General features: G+C 37.3%; 1 protein-coding gene across 2 annotated transcripts in view; it reads left to right on the forward strand.

The window, feature by feature from the left end:
• Positions 1 to 16990, forward strand: part of RASSF7 (Ras association domain family member 7) — a 56915-nt gene extending 39925 nt beyond the window's left edge. Inside the window, exons 2-6 of one of the 2 annotated variants that reach the window (XM_070957377.1) lie at positions 5654 to 5808; positions 8484 to 9391; positions 12453 to 12621; positions 14674 to 14781; positions 16811 to 16990. In XM_070957377.1, the coding sequence (XP_070813478.1) occupies positions 5706 to 5808; positions 8484 to 9391; positions 12453 to 12621; positions 14674 to 14781; positions 16811 to 16842 (1320 nt within the window). In that variant the 5' untranslated portion in view covers positions 5654 to 5705 and the 3' untranslated portion in view covers positions 16843 to 16990. The remainder of the gene's footprint in view (positions 1 to 5653; positions 5809 to 8483; positions 9392 to 12452; positions 12622 to 14673; positions 14782 to 16810) is intronic. The other variant, XM_070957378.1, reaches the window with a different exon arrangement.
• The last annotated feature ends 4792 nt before the right edge of the window (positions 16991 to 21782 follow it).

Below are 21782 nucleotides of genomic sequence, written 5' to 3' on the forward strand. Positions count from 1 at the left end.
CACTTTGCTGGAAGAAATGAACATTCTACACTCCTGAGCATGGAAGAGAGAAGAAATGAGTAATTGGGGGGTGGGGGAATACAGTGGAAAAGGAAGGCAGAGACAACTTCTTTAAGCCTTTTGAGTCTGCTTGGGAATGCAGAGTGGGAAGAGATGCTAATAGTTGTATGTGGATCAAATCCTTCATAGTTCTCTCTCTGATCTAAAGAAAAGTTAAAAACTTTTGTATAGTCTCTGGTGACAGGAAGATGTGTGATCCCTTTGGAACAGGTCCAATAAATTGCTTATGCCTTCCCTACTTCTAAAACATTTCAGTTGCTTTTGTGAGTAATGATTCTGCAATATAATGTGTAACTGTGCAACTATTTTTATTTGAATGGATGGGAGGGAAGGAGGGATGATGCTTAGAGATTCTTACTGAAACATTTGTGGAATCAAAACATTTTTGAGGAATGGCAAAGCTATTTTGCAACTGGAAAATAATCTTTACCTCACCTAAAATATGAGCTTCTAATTATGTCTTCAGCAAAAGATATCCTCTGACTAGCTAAACTTTGGTAGCTAAGTTCAACTTAGCTGCACATTAGATAATGTGCAGATAATCTTACAGGTGGTAAATAAGCGATTTAGAGACAAAAGCTTCCGATACTATGGAACATTCATAAAACGAAGTAATAAAGCCCCTCCCCCCACCTTTTCAGTTATTGTAATTCATTTAGGAGAGGGGACTATATAGAAGCACAAAAGCCCTTAATTGCATAGTGGTATATATACTAGACACACACGCAATCACAGTTACTTGTATATATATATGGCATATATTGGATTGGATGCTAAAACACCTGCATGTTCCTGCTATTTATGCACTCAATATTTCTCTTCTTCCACCACCTCCCCCAACTGTATCTTTATCTCTCTCAAGAAGTGAATATGTAGATTTGCTAAGCTTTCTGTCTTTCAACAATTGTAAAAGGGTACTTCTCCATAATGTGACAATGGGAGGTGCTAGGCTGGGTTATTCTAGGCTCTAGCTCTATGGATTGAGTTGAAACTTCTGAGGTTCCTCCTCCCTGGTGATGAAATTTATACAAAATCTCTTGAAAAGCTTAAATCATTTTTCTTTTATTATATTTAAAGTACAGTAAAGTAATACCGGCATTCATCTGACTGGCGTCCTTGCAGCAAACAGACTGGTCAGTTTCAACACATTATCGCAGCCCCAGCCCGTAGCTTGTCAGGGCTCCTCTCTGTTGCGCCCACCACTGGTCAACTGAGCTGAGCCACTGCCGCCGCTGGAGAACACTGGACCTGATTGGTAATTGGATTTACCTCCTGGAATACCGCCGATCAGCTATTCTAGGTGGTGGAGATCACTGTGGCCCGTTTGCTACCACTCCTTTGCTGCCAATCATCGGCAAATGGACGGCAGCGATAGGCGATGATGGTGGCGATCCCCGCCAGCTAGAACAGTTGATCGGTTCCCTCTCCTCCCCCCCTTCAATATTCACTCTATAAGACACACAGACATTTCCACCCACTTTTTTGAGGGGGGGGGAGTGCGTCTTATAGTCCGAAAAATACAGTACATTGTCAATTCCATTGAATTGTACTGTTAACAGAGCAGTCATATTTATCAATAAGACATGATTGGAAAAATGACCACAAATTTGTGAATTAATATTTTTTCCAGTACAGGAGGAACATACTAGAGATTCAAATTAGAGCTCTGACAAATTATTAAATTTTGGAAGATGCAACTTTATAATGTTTTGTGGCATGGTACAGATAACATTTTTTTAAAGTGGCAGAAGAAAATAACCTCTCAATTCAAAGTAATTATCTAAGAACACTTCTCTGTTATCTTAGTTTATGATAGGTTTTTCAGGTATAATTTATTAAGTATCAAAAACATGAATAAAAAGTAAATAAGAAAAAAAGAGATAAAAAGCAACAAAAAAGTGCAAAAAAAAGTAAAGGAAGAATGCCTTTCAACTTTTTTTGGTATAGATAAAGAATATATGCAGATTTTACTCTAAAATTATCAGTAGTCTATATTATTTCTATAATCTCATACAATTCTAATCATCAAATCCCAAAATCAAAATAATATATCTCGTAGTTCAAGAAGTCTAAAAGTGGCTTCATTAACAACTTGATGTTAATAGAGGTATTTATTTATAGTATCTTTCCATTTATTGTTCAGAAGAGATTGGCTCAGCTTTCTGCACAGTGCCTTCATGAGTGGGTGGGGAGAGGTTATATTTGGCACCATAAATAAGAATATAATATATAATAAGATTATAAGTCAAAAGTCAAGAAGTTCTTTACAACAGTTTATAGAGGCAGATCAACTGGGAATGGGGATTTTTCATGAGGAATGGCTGGGTGGATTATTAAGTGGACAGGAAAAGAATGTCTGTGATCTTTAATAGTTCATAGCCAATAGCTTGTAGAGGAAAATAGTATGTAATTCTTAAATGAATTGCTATGATTTTAATTTTTTAAAAATTATATAATACACCCTATTCATTAAATTCAGGTTCAAGAGAATGCTGAGGGGAAAAAATTGTTGTTCTTTTGTTAATATTTTAGTTCAGTTTAAGGATTTTCTGCTACTGATTGAGTAACATTTGTTTTGTTCTAAAATGATATTGATGCTTCCTATAAAATATAATATTCTATACATATTTATTACATAATTTTTTGTTTTAGTTTGTTGTCATTGGAAATGCTTCTATATTTGCTGCTTCTTGTTTATGATTCATTTGAGTCCAAAGTATGTTGGCCAAGCCTGATTGTTTCCTATTAGGCTGTGCCTTTGGACTTTGCTCAACCCCACATATCAGCATCCTGAAATTGAAATGAATCTTCTCATCCATTAGATAACAGTATAATGTGATGTATTCTGGTAAAATGTTCCTCTGTTTGAGGGACTCTCCCAAACACATGATATTTAAAGAAATTACCCTGAAAAAGGATGATTTTGGAAATATCCATGCGAATGTAAGTGTGCAAAAATAAGAAATACGTTTCACTTTACACCCAGAACAAAACATCCCCATGAAAACATTCCATTGGAGTATTCTGACTTGGCTAGGGGCAAACATTTCTTTCTTTATTTGACTTGTACGGCAGCCAAAACAGAAAGGACTCAAAGCTTAAGAAAACAATATGACCTCAGAATAGATCTTCAACTCTTATTTATCGATTCACAATAGACGTGCTTCTAAATCATATAGATTCATGGCAGTTTATAAACAAGTTAAACCAAAATAAAATAAAATTTCAAAGATAAAACAATCAGGACAACAGCCAGTAAAGCAACAATAATATAATACTCATGTTTGATAGCCACGCGATACACAGTAGCATATAGTGGCAAAGTATGTATTTTAGAAGCATGACATTTACATTTTTGAAGCATGACATTTACATGACAGTTAAGAATTTTTTTTTTTTGCCATAGTTGAATTTACAGAAGTGAGGACCTGAAACCAAAAAAGAACCAGAATAGAACAGATCAGATGATAAGTCAGAGAGCCTTTGAATTTCTCACATTGCCAACAAAAATTGACAACCATCCTTTAAAAAATGTACTTTTTAGAAGTCCTGAAGTCATGGAACAAGATTTTCTGATGAATTACCAGTAACTTCATCCTTCAGTTATTAGTTCATTCTAATTCTATCTGTATCCAGCCTCCAGGAATATCAATAATATCAAAATATTTCTGGCAAGATCACAATAGCTGTTTTAAATTCAAAACAGAGCATTTTAAATTTAAAGTGGAGTATTTTAAGATGCCTCAAATTTAAAGTATGTTGTACCCCAATATTTCCCTTTTCCCTCTCTATACAAATATCTACACCTAATTACATTTATTTGTTCTTAGCCACTAAAAATCCTTAAAGGAGGATTATGTTATGCTGGCTTCCATTTGCCTATTAAAAATTGCCCATTTTATCAACAAAATAAGATACGGCTTAAAACCTGGTTCTTGAAGTAGGTGAGAAAAAGCTGAGATAGATAAATAATACTTTTTAAAAAGCATTTTCAACAGGTTGCAGACATTGTGTGTATGGATCTGTTTTGTTCTTCTATTACAAATGAAGGCAAATATATGTGTCCCAGGATAATGGATCCAATCTGAGTTGGTCACTGGGGCCAGAGGTTTAGGCTTCCGAGCTTTCGGACTCATGCTGGAGCAAATGTCTCTCTAGCAGAGTGTGTGCTTTCAACAATTCTGTGTGTGGTATTTATATGATGCCTGGTTGTGTGTGGCTTTTTAGTTGTGTATTGTGGTGTTGATTGCCGGCTATTAAGTTGTTAACTATTGTTTTTGTTTCATTTGTTTTCTCCTTTTTCAGGTCATGTATTTGCTTCATGTTGTTCTAGTTGGGAGAAGCATTTTTCAGGTGCGGTATTGTCTTTTTGGTCAGGGCTAAATTCCAACAAGTTGATGATCAGCCCAGAAATTCCAAGTCTTCATAATTTTCAGTTTTGATGGTTGATTCATTTATATCATATTTGCATTATTCAACATTAATTCTATGCAATGTTTGTTTTTGTTATTTGAGATACCGGAAAACTAAGCCAATTACATTTAATTAAAATTGGAAGAAAGAAATGGAGAACTCACAGAAATGCTTTGTGAAGTGCTTTGTACTAATTTTTAGCTCTTTATAAGTTGTTATAAGTTATTAGAATGGATCTGTTTCATTCTCCAACCCAATCCAGTTTCTCTGGAATTGAAAAAACAACTGAATTACTCATTTTTCTTCCAAAGCTTTAAGTAAATGTGAAAAGCACGGCATTACTGCTAGGGATAAAATCATTTTATTTGATGTTTAAAGAGAATGGAAATGACATTAGTAGTTTTTACTAATCTCTCTGCTAATAATAGTTCATATTTACGCAAAACCTATTTCTGGCAATTAATAGCATGTAACCTAATGTACAGGTATTTTTGCTGCCTGGCGTATTCTAGGTCTATGGCATTAGTGGTTTATGCTGTATTATATGTGTATGTGCAGTAGAAGTTAAAGCCACTATATATCCATATATGTTTAGTTGACTACACCTCCACAGCTTACCAGCTGCCTCTTAAACTGAGCAATTTATTTCATTTCAGCACTTTTATGCTTACAGGTAGCATGTAGGCAACATGTATTGCTCATTATTGCAATGAGCTAATGGCTAAAAAAAAATAGAATTACATTGTACCAGTCCTGTTACTTTTCATTGATTTAAGGCCCCAATACTGTTTTGTATTTGAGAAATCACACACAAGCAAAAATAGCCTAATTGTAGTTAGTAACATAATTGGATTGGTTTCTAAAGATTCAAGTCAGGCGTTGCTGGCTTATTGAACATTCATATTTATATTATGTAACATTTTGGAGTAGTGGATAGAATATGAAGCATTGAAACTGAAAAGTTTTGTTTGTTTATGGCTAATCCTTTCATCTGAACTAGTGTTCTACCTAAAACTCTTAGAGCAAAAGAGCTAGAAATGTGAAGTGTGGAAAGAAGACATGTTCAAGCATTCCAAAGCACCGCTTCTATGTTTCCTTGCTCCATACTGCTTACATGTAAATGAAATTAAAAAACATATTGTGCTTACATTTCTATTTGTGTTTTTAATTGTTGTTGTAGGAACAAATCACAGAAATGATCCAGAAAGTTTAATCCTCTCTACCTTTTTGTGATGGAGTTGAAAGTCTGGGTAGATGGAGTCCAGCGGATTGTATGTGGTGTTTCAGATCAGACAACGTGTCAGGAAGTTGTCATAGCACTGGCACGGGCCATTGGTAAGTAGTTTTTATATGCATGATGTCTAAAAGGATTTATGCAGTCCAGGCCTAAGCATATTTACTTAGAAACATCTACCACTGAGGAGATTTACTTCCAACATAAGTGTATATAGAATTGCAGAATAATCTCCTGTCCAAAACTCTTTTTAAAAAATGATTAGAAAAATAGTGCTTTGTTCATGTGATATCCATGTCTTAGGGAAGAGGAAATTGTTTGTGTAAACAATTGACAATTGCATAAATACAACAGTTTGAATGATTAGATAGATACTTTTTCACAATGCGGTGTAGATTTTGTCGACATTTCTTTCTTCTAAAGCAGCATTTTTCAACCATGATGATTTTAGGACATATGGATTCCCACTCCCACAATTATGGCTATGGAATTCTGGGAGTTGAAGTCCACACATTTTAAAGTTGCCAAAGTTGAAAAACACTGTTAGAAATTATTGTTGCCGAGTTTTGCAAAATTATTTCAAATACTCATTTCTACTGGTTCATCTGCTCCATCTTTAACAGATTTTACTAATAAAGGTTTGTTTTCACAAACTAAGAATATCCTTTTATGCTGTGAAATCCTTTTTCTCCTCCCTTACATTGCACCTTCCTTACATTGTTTGCACTCATGTGACCATGTGGCAGCAGGAAAAAAAATCAAAGGGGAAAACTTTGTATTGGCTTACAAGATAGTCTTTAGATTGGAATCCTACTTTGCATTGAACGGGGGTGATCATGCCAAGTCTAGGGTAAAACTGGACTTTGGTTGTGTTCATAGCATGCTGGCCAAAATATGCCAGAACTGAACATATTATGAATATGTTCATAATACAAACATGGAACACAGCATGTGGTATGGCTATAACAAAAGCTGGTCACCTAGACTACAGCTCCTTTATCTTACTAAAAAGCATTATGTCAAAACCAAGAAAACCATATCAGAGGTCAGTAAGCAATGACTGTGATATGCAGATGTTTACTACGTGGAATGTAAAAGAAATGAAAGATAAAAAATCCTGAATTCACAAATGATTTATTTTTAATGAAATTAAGAAAGGACAGAATAGATTTGCATGAAGGTATTTTCTGAAATTGTGGAATGAAATTCATGAATAGATGCCTGGAAGTAAGGATGTAAATTTAATTACTAATGAAAGGGCAAAATTCAGTATCAGAAAGTACAGGATATGACTTATCTAGATTGGTTTAGGTAAATATATAGGTAGGAATTCAAGGGTTGGTAATAGTGTTTAAGTTATGTTACAAATTAAGATTGAAGTTTGGGAATATAACATTTTGAATGAATGCAGTTGAGGTAGGGTGGGATGGATTTTTGTTAAATGGCATGAATAGAAGTCTGGAAATAAAAGGAAAGTACAAGCGAGGGAAAGTGACCAGGCATGAATGGGAATGATTATGAATAACTGGTTGGAAGAAGGGCTGTTTGTTTTAAAAGCTGTTTGTTTTAAATACATAGTTTAAACTTACGTCCTTTCATGTATTCAGACGGTAAAGGAAAGAATCTTGAAAGAAAATGGAATTGGTTGATTATAATGAAATGTTGAGAGAAGGTGATGTTGAATTTGGGACAGACTGCTATTCATACAGTCAAAAGAAGATAGGGGGAGGGGAAAGGGCATAAAAGGAAAGGAAACTTGAGTGCAAATACTGCTATAGAACGACTACAGAAAGAAAGAAAAAAGGACTCTATTGAAGAAAATAGAGATTAAATGTTGAGTGGAAATACAGGTGAACTACTTCCTCAGTGACAGTTCCAACATATGATGGCACTGAACAAATGGTATTTCTGACCTGATAGTATAGCATCCCTACAATCCAGAGATAAAATGCTACCAGTTTGCTCCGGTTCGGGCAAACCGGTAGTGATAAAAACTACTGGTTCGGGCGAACCGGTAGTAAAAAAAAAGCTACCGGTTCTTCCGACTGGTATTTCCGATGATCAGCTGTGCAGCACGGTTTAGCAGCACACGCCAAAAGGAGGCTTGGGAAGGTAAGTAGAATTGACTGGTTTGATCGCCTTGCAGTCCAAGGGACTCGCAGGAGTCTTCTCCAGCACCATAGTTCAAAGGCCTCAGTTTTTGGGCGCTCAGCCTTTCTTATGGTCCAGCTTTCACAACCATACATTGCAACTGGGAAAATCATAGCCTTGACTATACGCACTTTTGTTGGCAGGGTGAAGTCTCTGCTTCTTAGTATGCTGTCTAACTTTGCCATAGCTTTCCTCCTCAGGAGCAAGCGCCTTTTAATTTCTTGGCTGTAGTCCCCAACACTGTAGTGGTGATCTTGGTGCCCAGGAAAATAAAATCTGTCACTACCTCCATTTCTTCCCCATCTATTTGCCAGGAATTGAGAGGGCCGGGAGCCATGATCTTAGTTTTCTTCTTTTTAGGTATATAGATGCAATTAAAGAAGGAAAAAAAGACCATTGGAATTCTACTTATTACTTAACTATTCACAGGCTTAATTATGTCGCTTTGGGAATCAGCTGCCCCATTCTCCAAAGCTTTTTACCTTCAGGTGGTAATGGGTGTGGGCTGGCAAGGAAAATTACTGTGGAATGTGAGCCTGATATAGCTGGATAGGAGAAAGGAAGTTTACTGGTGTTTTTGTAGGGAGGAAATCTTATCCTCATAATATCTGTCTTGTTTTCTCAGGTCAAACCGGCCGCTATGTTCTCATCCAAAGACTACGTGAGAAGGAGAGACAGCTTCTCCCACATGAATGTCCTGTAGAGTCTCTATCAAAATGTGGCCAGTATGCTCAAGATGTGCAATTTATATTGCAACGTACTGGCCCCAGCCTCATAGAGAGGCCTTCTTCAGACAATGCTGCCCAGATACCTGAGAGGACGTTTGTCAGAGCTAGCTTGCCTATTAAACCTAGACCACTCAGTACAGAAGTACCTAGAACCAGGCAACCCAAAAAATCTTTAACCTTCAACTTGGGTCCTATGAATTCAAGTGATGCCTGTGCCAAAAACAAGCTGAGACAGCCCAGAAAGGACCCGATGTGTGTTAGAGATGGAGCCAGAGGGGGGATACTTTCTAAAGAGGAGCTATTCAAGACTGTCCTACACCAACAGGAGCATCTCTGCACCCTGGAGATGCAAGGTGATGCCTTGGAAATGGACATCAGGCATTGGGAATGCAGTCAAGGCTCTTATCGGGAGGATGAGATTTTGCAGCTGGAACAGCTGATCCACCAAAATGAGAGCCAGCTGAGTGAGGAAGAATTTTGGCAGAATGAGCTACAATCAGAAAAGGAGCATGAAAGAGAGCGGCGGGAGAAAGTGCACAGCCTGAGAGCCACAATGGAGGAGTACACCAAAAAAATCCATGAGCTTATGGTAAAAACAGAGACCTTGGAAAGAGAAATCCAGTGGGAAATGGCTGAGAGAGCCAAGAAGACCAAGGAAACGTCTACCCAGAATCCAACTGAGCTAGAGGGGATAGCAGCTAAAATAAAGAGAGATCTGGAAGCCAAGGCCAAGCAAACTGCCCAGCTTGAAAGCAGCCTGGATACAGTGGGGAAGGCCTTGGAGGAAGCAGAGTACAATCTGCAGGTTTGTGCTTAGAGCTAATGATCCTTTTCTTAGCAAGCCATGTGTGAGTACAAAGGATTGTTCTCCACCATATATGTTCATGATATGCTTCTCTGATTTTGCTTGCTTCTAATGACTGTTTGGCAACAGATACTCCACACTGCATCTCTGCTCTGTACATGTGTTTTCTCCATGATAGTGCTACAAAAGCAGAATTAAAAGCTTACAGTAGATCTCTTTGGGAACCACCTTCAAATTATGTTCAAGCATGAGATAATGTGATCCAAACAAAAAGGTTGCAAATCAACATAATAACTAAACTGCATTTTTAATTTAAGCTGGATATTAATTTCTTCTCTCTCCACCTTTTATATATGCTCCATGTCATCATGAAGCTATCTTATAATTAAAAGTTAGGTGACTGTTAAAACAATTTTACCTACTTTCATGTCCTATGAGATTTGAGCAGAGGGGGGATGGCTAATTATCATTAATTGCATGAGGTAAGCTAATTTTGCCTTTCCTATGGTTCTGATATGGAGGCACTACAGTGCCCAATATTTCCAATCAGCACATTCATTGTTTATACTGACCAGAAATTCTGTAAATTATATAAACCTCTTATCTTCACAGTTCTTTGTTTTGAAAGATCATGTTGCTTTTTATTTTATGGCATAATGGACATGTAAGAATATAATGCCTGAAGTATACTGGTAGTAGCCCGGCCAGGCATAAACGAAGTCTTTAAATGAATTTATTTTTCAGTAAATATGAAGATTAAAGCATTGGATGTATTCTAAATCTGCCACATCCCATAATATGTTTTCTTTGATATAAGTTTTGTTTGCTATTTTGTGATCAAAGAAACATCTGAAAATTTCCATTCTTGCTGAAAGGAAAGTGTAACTACATATTGTACTAGGTTATTGGGAGATTCAAGACAGTTCTTTATTCCCAGAATAAACATTTTTTTTTCTTCTTGCACCATACAATTTATATTCACTCCTCAAAATATGACTAGCATACATATGCTATCTTGTTGGCCTTTTTTGATTGGAGGCTGACTAAATGAGAACTCCATAGGAACACACACATGATTTCTAGCTATTGTCTACTTCCTCACTTCTTCCAAGATTCATCCAGTGTGGCATCTGTACTAATTGATTATGTCCTCTATCTAAAGTAAAGTAGTAAAGATCTTCACTACTTATGAATGGATGAGAAAAGCAAAAGATTAGACTTTCTAAACTTTCTAAACTGAAATTATCTGCAACCCTGCATCATATTTCATTCTCTGCACAGCTATATAATAAGCCCGTAATTTATTTAACATTATTTAGAGTATTATTCATGTTCTGGGTGCTTAGTTCCACTGGATGCACAGTTATGAAGCAAAGATATTTTTGTCTAAATACTTTCTTAATCTGTTGCCTACTCCTACTGAAATGTTGCTGGTTATCAGATTCCTAGATTCTCTCTGTCTTTCTTTTAACATAGGGACTACATTAGAAACAGCGTCTGTCTGTAAAACATGTTTTTATATGCACTGATACGCCCTCCTCCCTGCATTTCTCCTCCTTTACGGTAGAATATTAGCATTGTCCACTGAATTATTTACGTACATGATAAAATAGATATAGGCCCTCTCTTTTCCACTTTTTTTTCATTTTTTTTTCATTTTATTAGATTTCTATACCGCCCTACTCCCGAAGGACTCAGGGCGGTGCACAGCCAAACAATAAAAACACATACAATACAAAATTTAAAAAATAGAATAAAATCAAATTAAATAATTTTGGCCCTGACAAATTTAAAACCCCAAACTTTTAAAACCAATTTAAAATTGAATATATAAAATACTAAAAGATATTTAAAATTTTAAAAATCTTTTATAAAAGAGGGGGAAAATTAGGCCAGGCCGGCCTGGTGAAATAGTAAGGTCTTTAAGGCGCGGCGGAAGGTGCGCAGATCCGGGATCCTCCGTATCTCTGGGGGGAGCTCGTTCCAGATAGTAGGTGCCCCCACAGAGAAGGCTCTCCCCCTGGGGGCCGCCAGTCGGCATTGTTTGGCTGACGGCACCCGGAGGAGCCCCTCTCTATGGGAGCGTACCGGCCGGTGGGAGGCTATTGGTGGTAGTAGGCGGTCCCGCAAGTACCCGGGTCCTAAGCCATGGAGCGCTTTAAAGGTGGTAACCAGAACCTTGAAGCGCACCCGGAAGACCACCGGGAGCCAGTGCAGCTTGCGCAGGAGGGGTGTTACATGGGAACGCCATGTCGCTCCCATTACCACCCGCGCGGCCGCACTCTGCGCCAGTTGGAGCCTCCGAGTGCTCCTCAAGGGGAGCCCCATGTAGAGAGCGTTGCAATAGTCCAGGCGGGAGGTGACAAGGGCATGAGTGACCGTGCGTAACGAGTCCCGATCCAGAAAGGGACGCAACTGGCGAATCAGGCGAACCTGATGAAAAATCCTCCTGGTCACGGCCGTCAAGTGCTCTTCTAAAGACAGCCGTGAATCCAGGAGGATGCCCAAGTTGTGAACTTTGTAAATAAAGATAGTTTTACAGCAGCTGATCTTAATCAAATCCCTGAAATGAGGAAAACATGTGAAGACTGACCAGTGTGATGTAGTGTGAGATGGACAAGACTATCTTTGCTGCCTTTGCCAAAACGAATTTGACTGGAGGAGAGCTGATTTTGAGATTATGAGCATTTTGATATTTTACATATTATAATAAGTTGCCTTGAAGTATTTCTACATCTATCCAGCTCCCTCAATAAACACCATCACAGGTAATACCAGACAATGGGCTGCCAATTTAATTGTCTCCATAACAAAAGAGACAATTGTCTCCTCCATTTTTGAAGGATCAGATGGGCGTGTCTTGATAGCATTTACCATTTGCCTTGAAAATTCTGATTGATTTCTACTACATATTTGAGGAACAAAGAGAAAAGAGTTAAACTTTGGATGGAGGTTAGATGAAGTTTTAAAAAAAACTTTTATTCCCTGCAATTTCAGATTATTATTTCAAATAAAGACGAGATTTGGAATTTATTCTGCCTGTTCCTCCTCTGTCTTTCAGGCCCAGAACCAAGAGCTGGAGGAATTGAATAAGGAACTCAGGCAATGTAATTTACAACAATTCATCCAGCAGACAGGAGCCATGGTGACTACTCCACAGGCCAGATCAGAGGCAGAATCGCAGCTGGATCAAATTAGCCAAGAGTTGGCAACTCACCAGAGAAATGGAGGTCAGAATATAACTCAGTGGGCAGAAAAAAGGAGGGAGACAGGAGAATTGTTTTAAGGCTTTCCCAATCTGGTACCCCTTCAGAGGTACTTTATAGATTATACAGGTAGTGGCCATGTCGCTAGGCATTATGAGAAGCATTAACCAATATATCTAGAAAGCACTAGGATGTGAGAAAAAAGAGTATTATCATTAGTGTTTCCATCAAACCATTTTTGATAGCTGTAAATAGAATCCATAGAAATGGTAGTTAAATAGTGGAATGAAAGTAACTTCTATTCAAACTTAAGGTGAAAACATATTTCAGAGAAGTAACTAACTAGCAAAAACAAATCCTTTTTGTATACAAATGTACCAACTATAAGTTTCATTAAATGCTCAAATTGGCTGCTATTTTATTCTAAATACTTCCTTACTTGTTAAATCCATTACACTCAATGCATAACCTTTGAAGTACAGTAACATTTTCTCTGCAGATTTTTTTTTAATCTATAAAACAAATTGTGATTGGGCTTTTGGTATACCCTGAATATATGGAGCATGTGAAAGAACAATTAATTGGCCATCTTTTAAAAAAAAATTCTGGATAGATGTGGAGGCTTAGCCCTATTGAGTATTTAGTGCATTATTGAGTGGACTAAAACTGCAGAAAATTGAAACAAGATAGTGCACCGTGGAGGTTCCAAGTTAAGCATAACAATTCAAGAAGAGGAAATTCAACCCTAGTTACCTTACATCCAACCTAGTCCATTTTCAGATGTGTTTTGCTTTTGGGGGAATAGGCATGATATGTATACAGATTTTAATTTTTCTGTGCAGCAGAAAGACATAAGTGTTGAACATTGTAGTCTTGGTAGTGGTATTTGAAATATGTATCCTTTCTTACTTCTACAGTACTTTTTTACTTTTCAGATTGGTCTCAGCAGGTGTCAGAACTTGACTACTGTTATTTATGTGAGCTTGGAAGTTAAACAAGGCTAAATCGTACTTGCCATATTTTTCAGAGTATAAGACACACTTTTTTTCTCCCCTAAAAGAAGCTGAAAATTTGGGTGCGTCTTATACTCTGAATGTAGCTTTTTCGAAGCTTAACGCACTAGCGAGTGAAGTGATCTTCCGTGCTTCACCTGCTTTTTCTCATTGCTTCTCTCTCTGAAGATCAGTTGTGCTTTAGAAGCTGTTTTTTATCCCCAACCTGGCTTGCACGCACTCAAAACCAGCAAACTAATGTGCTGAAACTGACCAGACTAAGGGCGCTAGCCAGATGAATACCTGGTAGGCAGATTTTTTTTTTTTCCTATTTTCCTCCCCAAAAACTAAAAACTCCATCTTATACTCCGAAAAATACAGCAGTTCTTGAATAGGAGACTATCAGGAATTCCGAGACTGCAGTTTAGACCAGGAACATTTTAAAAATCCATACTTAGCCTTCCAAGAAAACTGCATAGGGTGTGTCCATTTGGACACAGGATCTGTGCTTGACTAGAATTTAGAGTAAATAGTATGGAGATTCGATCTGTGTTAACTTCTCATCTCTGCTTTAGAAGAAACAGTGAAGAGTATTGTGATAATAACCCTGATGCGTAGCCTTCAAAAATCTCAGTTTAAATAAACAATCACCATAAAGACTAGCTGTCACTTAACCTGAGTTAAACTTCCTGAAAAATTGGTATTGTCTATCTGAGCCAAAGCTGTTGTGAAACCTGCTGATCTACCGGTACTGATTTCCCTGACCCTATCTTGGCGTAACCCATCAAGTGCAAAAGATATTGTGGATTATATTTGCCTTCCTAATTATCAGGCTTCAAATTCAGGTTCAGAAGTAAATTACAGGTAGCCCTCAACTTTCGACCACAATTGAGCCCAAAATTTCTGTTGCTAAACAAGGCAGTTGTTAAGTGAGATTTGCCCCATTTTATGACCGTTTTTGCCACAGGTGTGATAAGTGAATCCTTGCAGTTCTTAAGTGAATCATATGGTCTCTAAGCGAATCTGATCAAAGAAATGCACCTTTGGGTTCAAGGAAGCTCTATTAAACTATCATTTTTCTTAGATTGGTTGGAACTCGACCGAAACTCACCTCCCAGACCTACAGCCAAGCATTTCCTCGGCAATCCACGGAACCTCCAGAATCCCCTGGTGTCCAGCTTGAATCCCGAGGGTGTGTATGTTTGAAGGTCTCTTTTGTGCTTAATGCCTGGTCTTGTCAAGCAGGTCTCCAGACATAATGTTCTTACATTGGTGGGAGTAGCTTCCGGCTACAAGAAAATTGCAAATGCTTTAGCCTCTCACTTTTCTCTCCTCTTTATAGCTTGAATGGTTTTGTCTTTCTATGGTTATCAAAGCCAGCAATCACACCTGGCAAGGGGTGGGGGCAGCTGAGCAGGACGGATGTTTACTAATAACATTCTGTTTATGGTTATTCAAACTGCATCACGTTTGAAGAGTTGCTTGAGCAGTTGCCAGTTTAGCATTGCCTGTTCAATTGATTTGGGTGTGGGGGAGAGATTGTGCAATCACTAGTTCAGGATGCTTTACAGCTTCACTAACAAAGTCATTGCCCTACATGTGCTTATTGTTCATCTGGGATCTTTCTACGAAATTCCTTCAGTGTGCCAGATTTTGTTTATGTGTTTGCACTTTTAAAAATGGATGGCAAAAGAGTGTTTGTATATATTTTTTTTGTTTTACAGTATTGGCCATATCTTGTAAATGTATTACAGCCTTTCCTTCTTATTCCACTTCCGTGTATTTCCTTGAGAAGCACTTTAATATCATGGTTTAAGAACATGAGTCCTGATTTTTTGAAAGTACACCAGAGTAGTACAGATGGCCCCTGACTTATGGGCACAATTGAGCCAAAATTTATGTTGTTAAGTGAGACATTGTTAAGTGAGTTTTGCCCCATTTAAGACCATACTTGCTGTGTCACAGTTGTTTAATCACTGTAGTTGTTAAATTAGTAACACAGTTGTTAAGTGAATCTGGCTTCCCCACTGACTTTGCTTGTCATAAGGTCAGAAAAGGTAATCACATGACCCCAGGGCACTGCAACCATCATAAATATGAGTCATTTGCCAAGCGTCCAACTTTTGGTCACGTGACCATGGGGATGCCACAATGGTTGTGTGAAAAACAGTCATAAATCATTTTTTTCAGTACCATCATAACTTCAAATGGTCACTAAGCGAATGGTTGTAAGTCAAGGATTGCCTGTATATGTTTTCTGAAGTGCTTTTTAAAAAACAAGTAATGAAAGAATAGGAAATGAAAGGAAGGGATTTAATTCAAAGTCCTTAAAAACAGTTTAAACATCTCAGGAAATATATTCCACTGATTTTAAAAATGCTAGTTGTACTTCGAAGGAAAGTTACCATAATTTTAAACAGTCTGGTTCATAGTGAATAATCGTTCCAACTGAAAAAGGTAACTTCTCAAAAAAACCTCCTACTCCATGACATTGAGTTAGATAAACTCAGAGCAGGGTTCAGGCTCAAACTCCAGATTTTAATCTTGGAAAACCTAATTCGTCTTAATTGGTGAAATTGTCTCTGATGCTTTGAGAATATATTACTATAAACTGATATTGTACTGTTTATTTCTCCTGTGCAAGGCCCTTTTATTTAAATCTGCAATAATTATTCTGCTATCGTATTTTTAATCCCAGGAACCTTCATTAGAATGCTTTGAGTATATCCCTCAACCATGATCCTAGAAAGAAGAGGTTAAAAAAGTCAGGTCTTCCGTATTTCTCTCTTTCTTTTGGTTCTACTTTGTTAAATCAAATTAATTTCCTCAAACTGTTTTTCTTTTGCTGGAGGATGTTGAATCTCGAGGTTGTTTTTAAGTCCAGGAGCCCATAATAATGAAATCCCAATTTCGGCTTGCAGTAGATAGAAAGTGTTGCTAAACAAGAGTTACTTTCTGCATATTTAAAATATGTAAGTAAAGGTAAAGGTTCCCCTCACACATATGTGCTAGTCGGAAATACTGTATGTATATATTTAAAATATCATTAAACTATGTGACAACTTCCAAATCTGGAGTTTATTTCTGAAGGAATCCTCATAAAGAGTATCACTATTTTTCATTAAATCTGCAGTTGCATGGAATGACATATCATCCTTTTGTTTCTCAGACATTCAATTTTAATAATGGGATCGCTTCGTTTATTTTTTTGTGTCTTGCAGTTGTATCAGCAAAGCAGAGCATCTGGAGGTAAAAAGGCCAGCCGAGGAGGACTGATAGTTTTGCAAATATAACAGATATACAGATAAAACTCTTACACATGTATATTTCCCTTCTTAGATGGATATAGATGGTTGTGCAGAATATTTTTACAGGCTTTTTTTTTTTAAGTAAAAAAAGATCTTTGGAGGAAGCAGACTGCTTGTATTTTTTTTTTAATGTGCCTGTTATAATTTCAAATGAAAAAAACTGGAACAGTTTTGTTGAAAATGTATATAAGACTCCATTCTATAGACAATGCTTTGGACTGAATAGCAATTGCCTTGGAGAACTGAAGAATCAGCTGTGTTGGAGAACTGTTCAAGGCAGAAAACAGCAAATCTCTAGATCCATTCAGCTGCCCAACAAAGGAGGTGTGCATTACCAAACGGATTTCTTTACTGAACTCTATCAATGCACTGGAGCATTTCTTATGGATGATGATTTTTTTTTTGTTGGATAATGATTATATTTCGTAAAGTAAACAGGGTTTTTTTTGTTTTTTATTTTAAATTTGATGAGAGAGAAATTATTCCACTCCTGATAAGAATATAAAAACATGAAATACTGCTCTGGGACAGAAGTTTTTGTGACCATCCACAGATGCCTTTTACGGTGTGGTTGATCCTGAGTCACACTTTTATATATTTAAAAAAAAACTTCAGATCTGATAAAAGATAGGATCAAGGTGCTTAGTCCTGTCTTGCCATTTGTGTCTCATGCCAAGTATTTTGTCATCCAGTGTTGTATGATGTAATTTTGCATATAAATTGCTTCAGCATAAAAATGTGTATTCTCTTCTCACATAATAATTCTGGAATCTAGACTATCTAAAACCCAAGATATAAAAATAAAATTTTCCAAGTGAACGAATTCTTGGTACTTGCATACAGTGGGAAATAAATGTGTTCCAACGGAAGCCAGTCACAAGAAGAACTGTCTTCAAATTAAGAGCAACTGACTCTTGGATTTGTCTGTGGGTCTTTCTTCTTTTCAGAGCAGCTTCTGCTGGGTTGGTTAATTGTTCTGAGTTGCACAAGAGAATGGCCAATGCAGAGATGGTGCAGTACATTATGGTCTCCACAGAGGATGAGCAATTCGGAACTTTTCAGGTGTTTTGGACTATAAGTCTCCTCAACTGCTACCATGACAAAAAATAGGAGATGGATGGGAATTGCAGTCCATCCTGAAATGTGAAGCTTGTCTATCCCCAATCAGTCTTTTGGCAAAAGCCTGAATAGCATTTGAAAGGTATTTCTTGTTAATAAGATACTTACTTTGATTTAAGGATAGAGAACCAATATTGCTACCTCTGTTCCTCTGACTAGCTGCAGCTAATTTGGCTCCATTTAATTCACTATGTATTTAATTCACTATGTATTGGAACCTGATTTGAGGATTTCAAAGGACACGAGGCAGGAGAAGTCTGAAAGAAGCAACAAAAAGCAAGGAAAACATACCCTTCCCTTTCATTCCCAGGAGCAACTTAGCTTTATAATACAATTTGTGTTGCCGTTGGACATAGTGTAAGGAAAAGAAAGAGGCCACGTGCATGCCCGAACAAATCTGAGATGGCCACTGCCCAAAATTACATATGTTGTCCTCTGATTATTACTTTCTGGCTGCTTTCAATAGCTTCTTCCTTTGTTGGTTGTTTTTGGCCACTCAGAATAGACACAGAAGCTATATGAATACTGATGTGGATATGTTGAACTTTGATTAATCTGTGGAACAGCTAAAGTGATCTTTAGTGGAACACTAAACGAGCCAGATTATTCTCCAGATATACCATCTGTGCCAGTACAACCATTTTTGAGGTAGTTACCCAAGGGGGGGAAATCCTTAATATTTTTTAAAAGTGCTCTTCCCAGGTAGGCTAACAATCAGTTTTGGACAGAGAATCAAACCATTCTTTGTTTCCAAACTTGTGTGCCATTTTTGTACAATTCAGAACTTATCATTGAATACTTTCTATAAACTGACACTCATTCAGTAAAAATGAGCCGATTTTTTTTTAAGTTAAAAAACTTTCGACAAGTTTTTTTTTTAAAGAAAAAAACCCTAGATTTTCTTTTTCCTTTAAGTGCTTACATTTTTAAAGGCAAGTGGTGTTTGTGTTACCACTTTTAAATGAAGTCTGGAACACGATTAGAATGGGAAAAAATGACATTATTGCACTTAACTCAGTAATTAACATTTTGCTACCATCTTAACTTGCAAAATCAGTTTACTTCTAAATACTAAACAGCATTATGACAGTAGCACAGGGGAGATGCATTAATGGAACCAACTAAAAACCCTGACATTTTACTGAGCTGTGTTCTGTGTAACCTAATTGTGTCTCACTGATAGTAGACAAAGTTAACGCCATGTTTTGAAATGGGCAGCACAGACTCTTAATAACTGCAGATTACTGAACTAAGAAAGTAATTCCTGGTAGCATTTCTTGCCGATCTCTCCACTTGGCCAGTACATTTGGGAGGGTTTGTATGTATTTGTTGCTCACGGATGATGTATGACCAAGAAAAGCAAATGTATGCATGAAAGCCTGGGGGACTGTCGGGGGGAACACAAATAGCCTTGGAATCCCCGAATTTATTTTTCAATGTTTGATGTATATCATGTATATGAAATATGATTCACCTGCTTAAAAAGTGGGGGGAGAGCGTTCCATGTAAGAATGTATATATCTCATGAACTAATGATATTTTCTGGATTGAGATTGTAATAAAATATTGGAAAGTGTTTGTAAAGTTGTCTCTTTTAATTTGTAGCAAGGATTGCGAAGAACACGACTGCCATCCTCTGTTGTACATTTGCTGCAATGGAAAGTTTTCTACATTCTGTACTTGCAGGTGGTTCTAATCTAGAGAGATCCTCTCTAGTCATACAAATGGCTGCAGGCCTGGAATATTTCCCAACAAGAATCTCATTTTAGATAAGAGATGTAGATCCAAATTGCACCAGGCCAAGATAGGGATTGCAGTGAACTTGGAGAACTCTCATTTGTAGCATTGCCCATATCAAACAACACATTTGAAGTAGATAATGTAAGTAGTCCTCGACTTATGATCACAAATGAGCCCAAAATTTCAGTTAAGTTGTTAAATGAAATTTGCTCCATTTTACAACATTTCTTGCCCCAGCTGTTAAGTGAATCACTGCAGTTCTGCAAGTTAGTAACACGGTTGTTAAGTGAATCTGGCTTCCCCATTGACTTTGCTTGTCAAAAGGTTGCAAAAGGTGAGCATGTGACCTTGGGACACCACAAGTATGAACCAGCTGCCAAGCATCTGAATTTTGATCATATGACCATGGGGATGCTCCAAAGGTGAAAAATGGTCATAAGTCACTTTTTTCAGCACCATTTTAACTTTGAACAGTCACTAAATAAACTGTTTTAAGTTGAGGACCACCTGTATTCATTGCATTCAAGCAGCGGGAATAAGAAGCTTTTAAGCATGCACCAATTTTATATTGCTGTTCAACATTTTTTTCCCCCCAGCCCTCAGAGGTGCACAAAGCTAGCAGTCTTAGCCAAAGTATTCTGGTGGTTACCTACAGGTTGCATACATCATTCAGCCAATCTTTTAGGAAGATGGGATCAAGGATGGGATACAGTATGCCTGTCTACATACTGTGCTGTGAGGAATGGCTCTCCTCTCCCCTTTTAAAAAGAAATATATTGGAGTTGCATTTAAAAACTTGGGAAGTTGGATTAGATTACAATACAAGAAATAATCATTGATTTCATCATAAGCCAAACATATGTTCCTTTATAAAAGAGGTCAGCAAAATTTGCAAGCAAGGAGAAAAAATTCAAAAAAAATATAATTACATGGCCAAAATCTTGTGACAGTTTGGCTAAATCTTTAAAAATTGCCAGTGGGTGCCATCTAGTGGTATTAGATACTATAAAATCTATCTCCCTCTCCCTCTCCATGTCTGTCTGTCTCTCTCTCTTTCTCTCTCACACACACACACATTGATCTGCTTTATATTCCTTCAAATTGTCATCCATAGATTCCTTACTGTGAAAAACATTCTGGTATGATGGGAATAGTTGTGGCTGTTCAGAATGGAGGCATGCAGCCTGCATACTCTCAGAGGCACTCTTGCTTCTTGGGTTCCTGGCTGAATATCCCTTTTCAGGAACTACCTATCAGATCCATGTGATTTCTACTGGGAAAACTGAATGAGAAAGGCAAGTTGCACTTAACTTTATAATGTTAAGAGAGAGACTGAGATATCAAATGGGTTCAGTCTAGTAAAACAGACTGTTTTTCATTGTATTCCCAGTAAACGGTTGTACAGTCCTGTGACAGTAGCCATCTCTTTGTGGAGCACATTACGTGCCTTTTTTCACAAGCAAAGTTAATCATCTCTGCAGGCTCCTTTTAAAAGTAATCTAATCATGTCTCTCTGTTTCTGCAAAAAGATCAATCACCCTTTGTAGAATGAAGCAAGTTTTTATCCTCTCTTATATCCTGCCTGCCTGCCACCATTAGAGAAACTAGACCTGGGACAAACAATCCAGGGTTCATGAGCAATAAAACACACACACACCGCTACAGCAATTAAACCACACTGGTCACTTCCAGCTAACCAATAAATATCCTCTGCATTGTAAACACTTAAGAAAATGCAATCCCAGTTTGACTTAATGACACTTGTTCCTAACCTTTAAAAAGTGCATAAAAAGACAACCTGGAGGAAAATTACAGATTTTTATGACGCTTAACGGGACCTGAAAACCAAATGTTAACATTTTCTTAAAACCACCACACTAGTATTATGGACACAACATTTGCCATAATAGGGATGTCCGGTCACAAATTCTATGTTAGAAGGGAAAGTATTAGGCTGCAGCCACCCTGCACTTTTGTTTTTGGAATCTACATGAGACTCAGAGGCATTGAAAGATAGTTATTTATT

This window comes from Pituophis catenifer, unplaced genomic scaffold (assembly GCF_029215685.1).
Source record: "Pituophis catenifer annectens isolate HBS135680 unplaced genomic scaffold, rPitCat1.0.hap2 SCAF_1, whole genome shotgun sequence".
NCBI classification, from domain to species: domain Eukaryota; kingdom Metazoa; phylum Chordata; class Lepidosauria; order Squamata; family Colubridae; genus Pituophis; species Pituophis catenifer.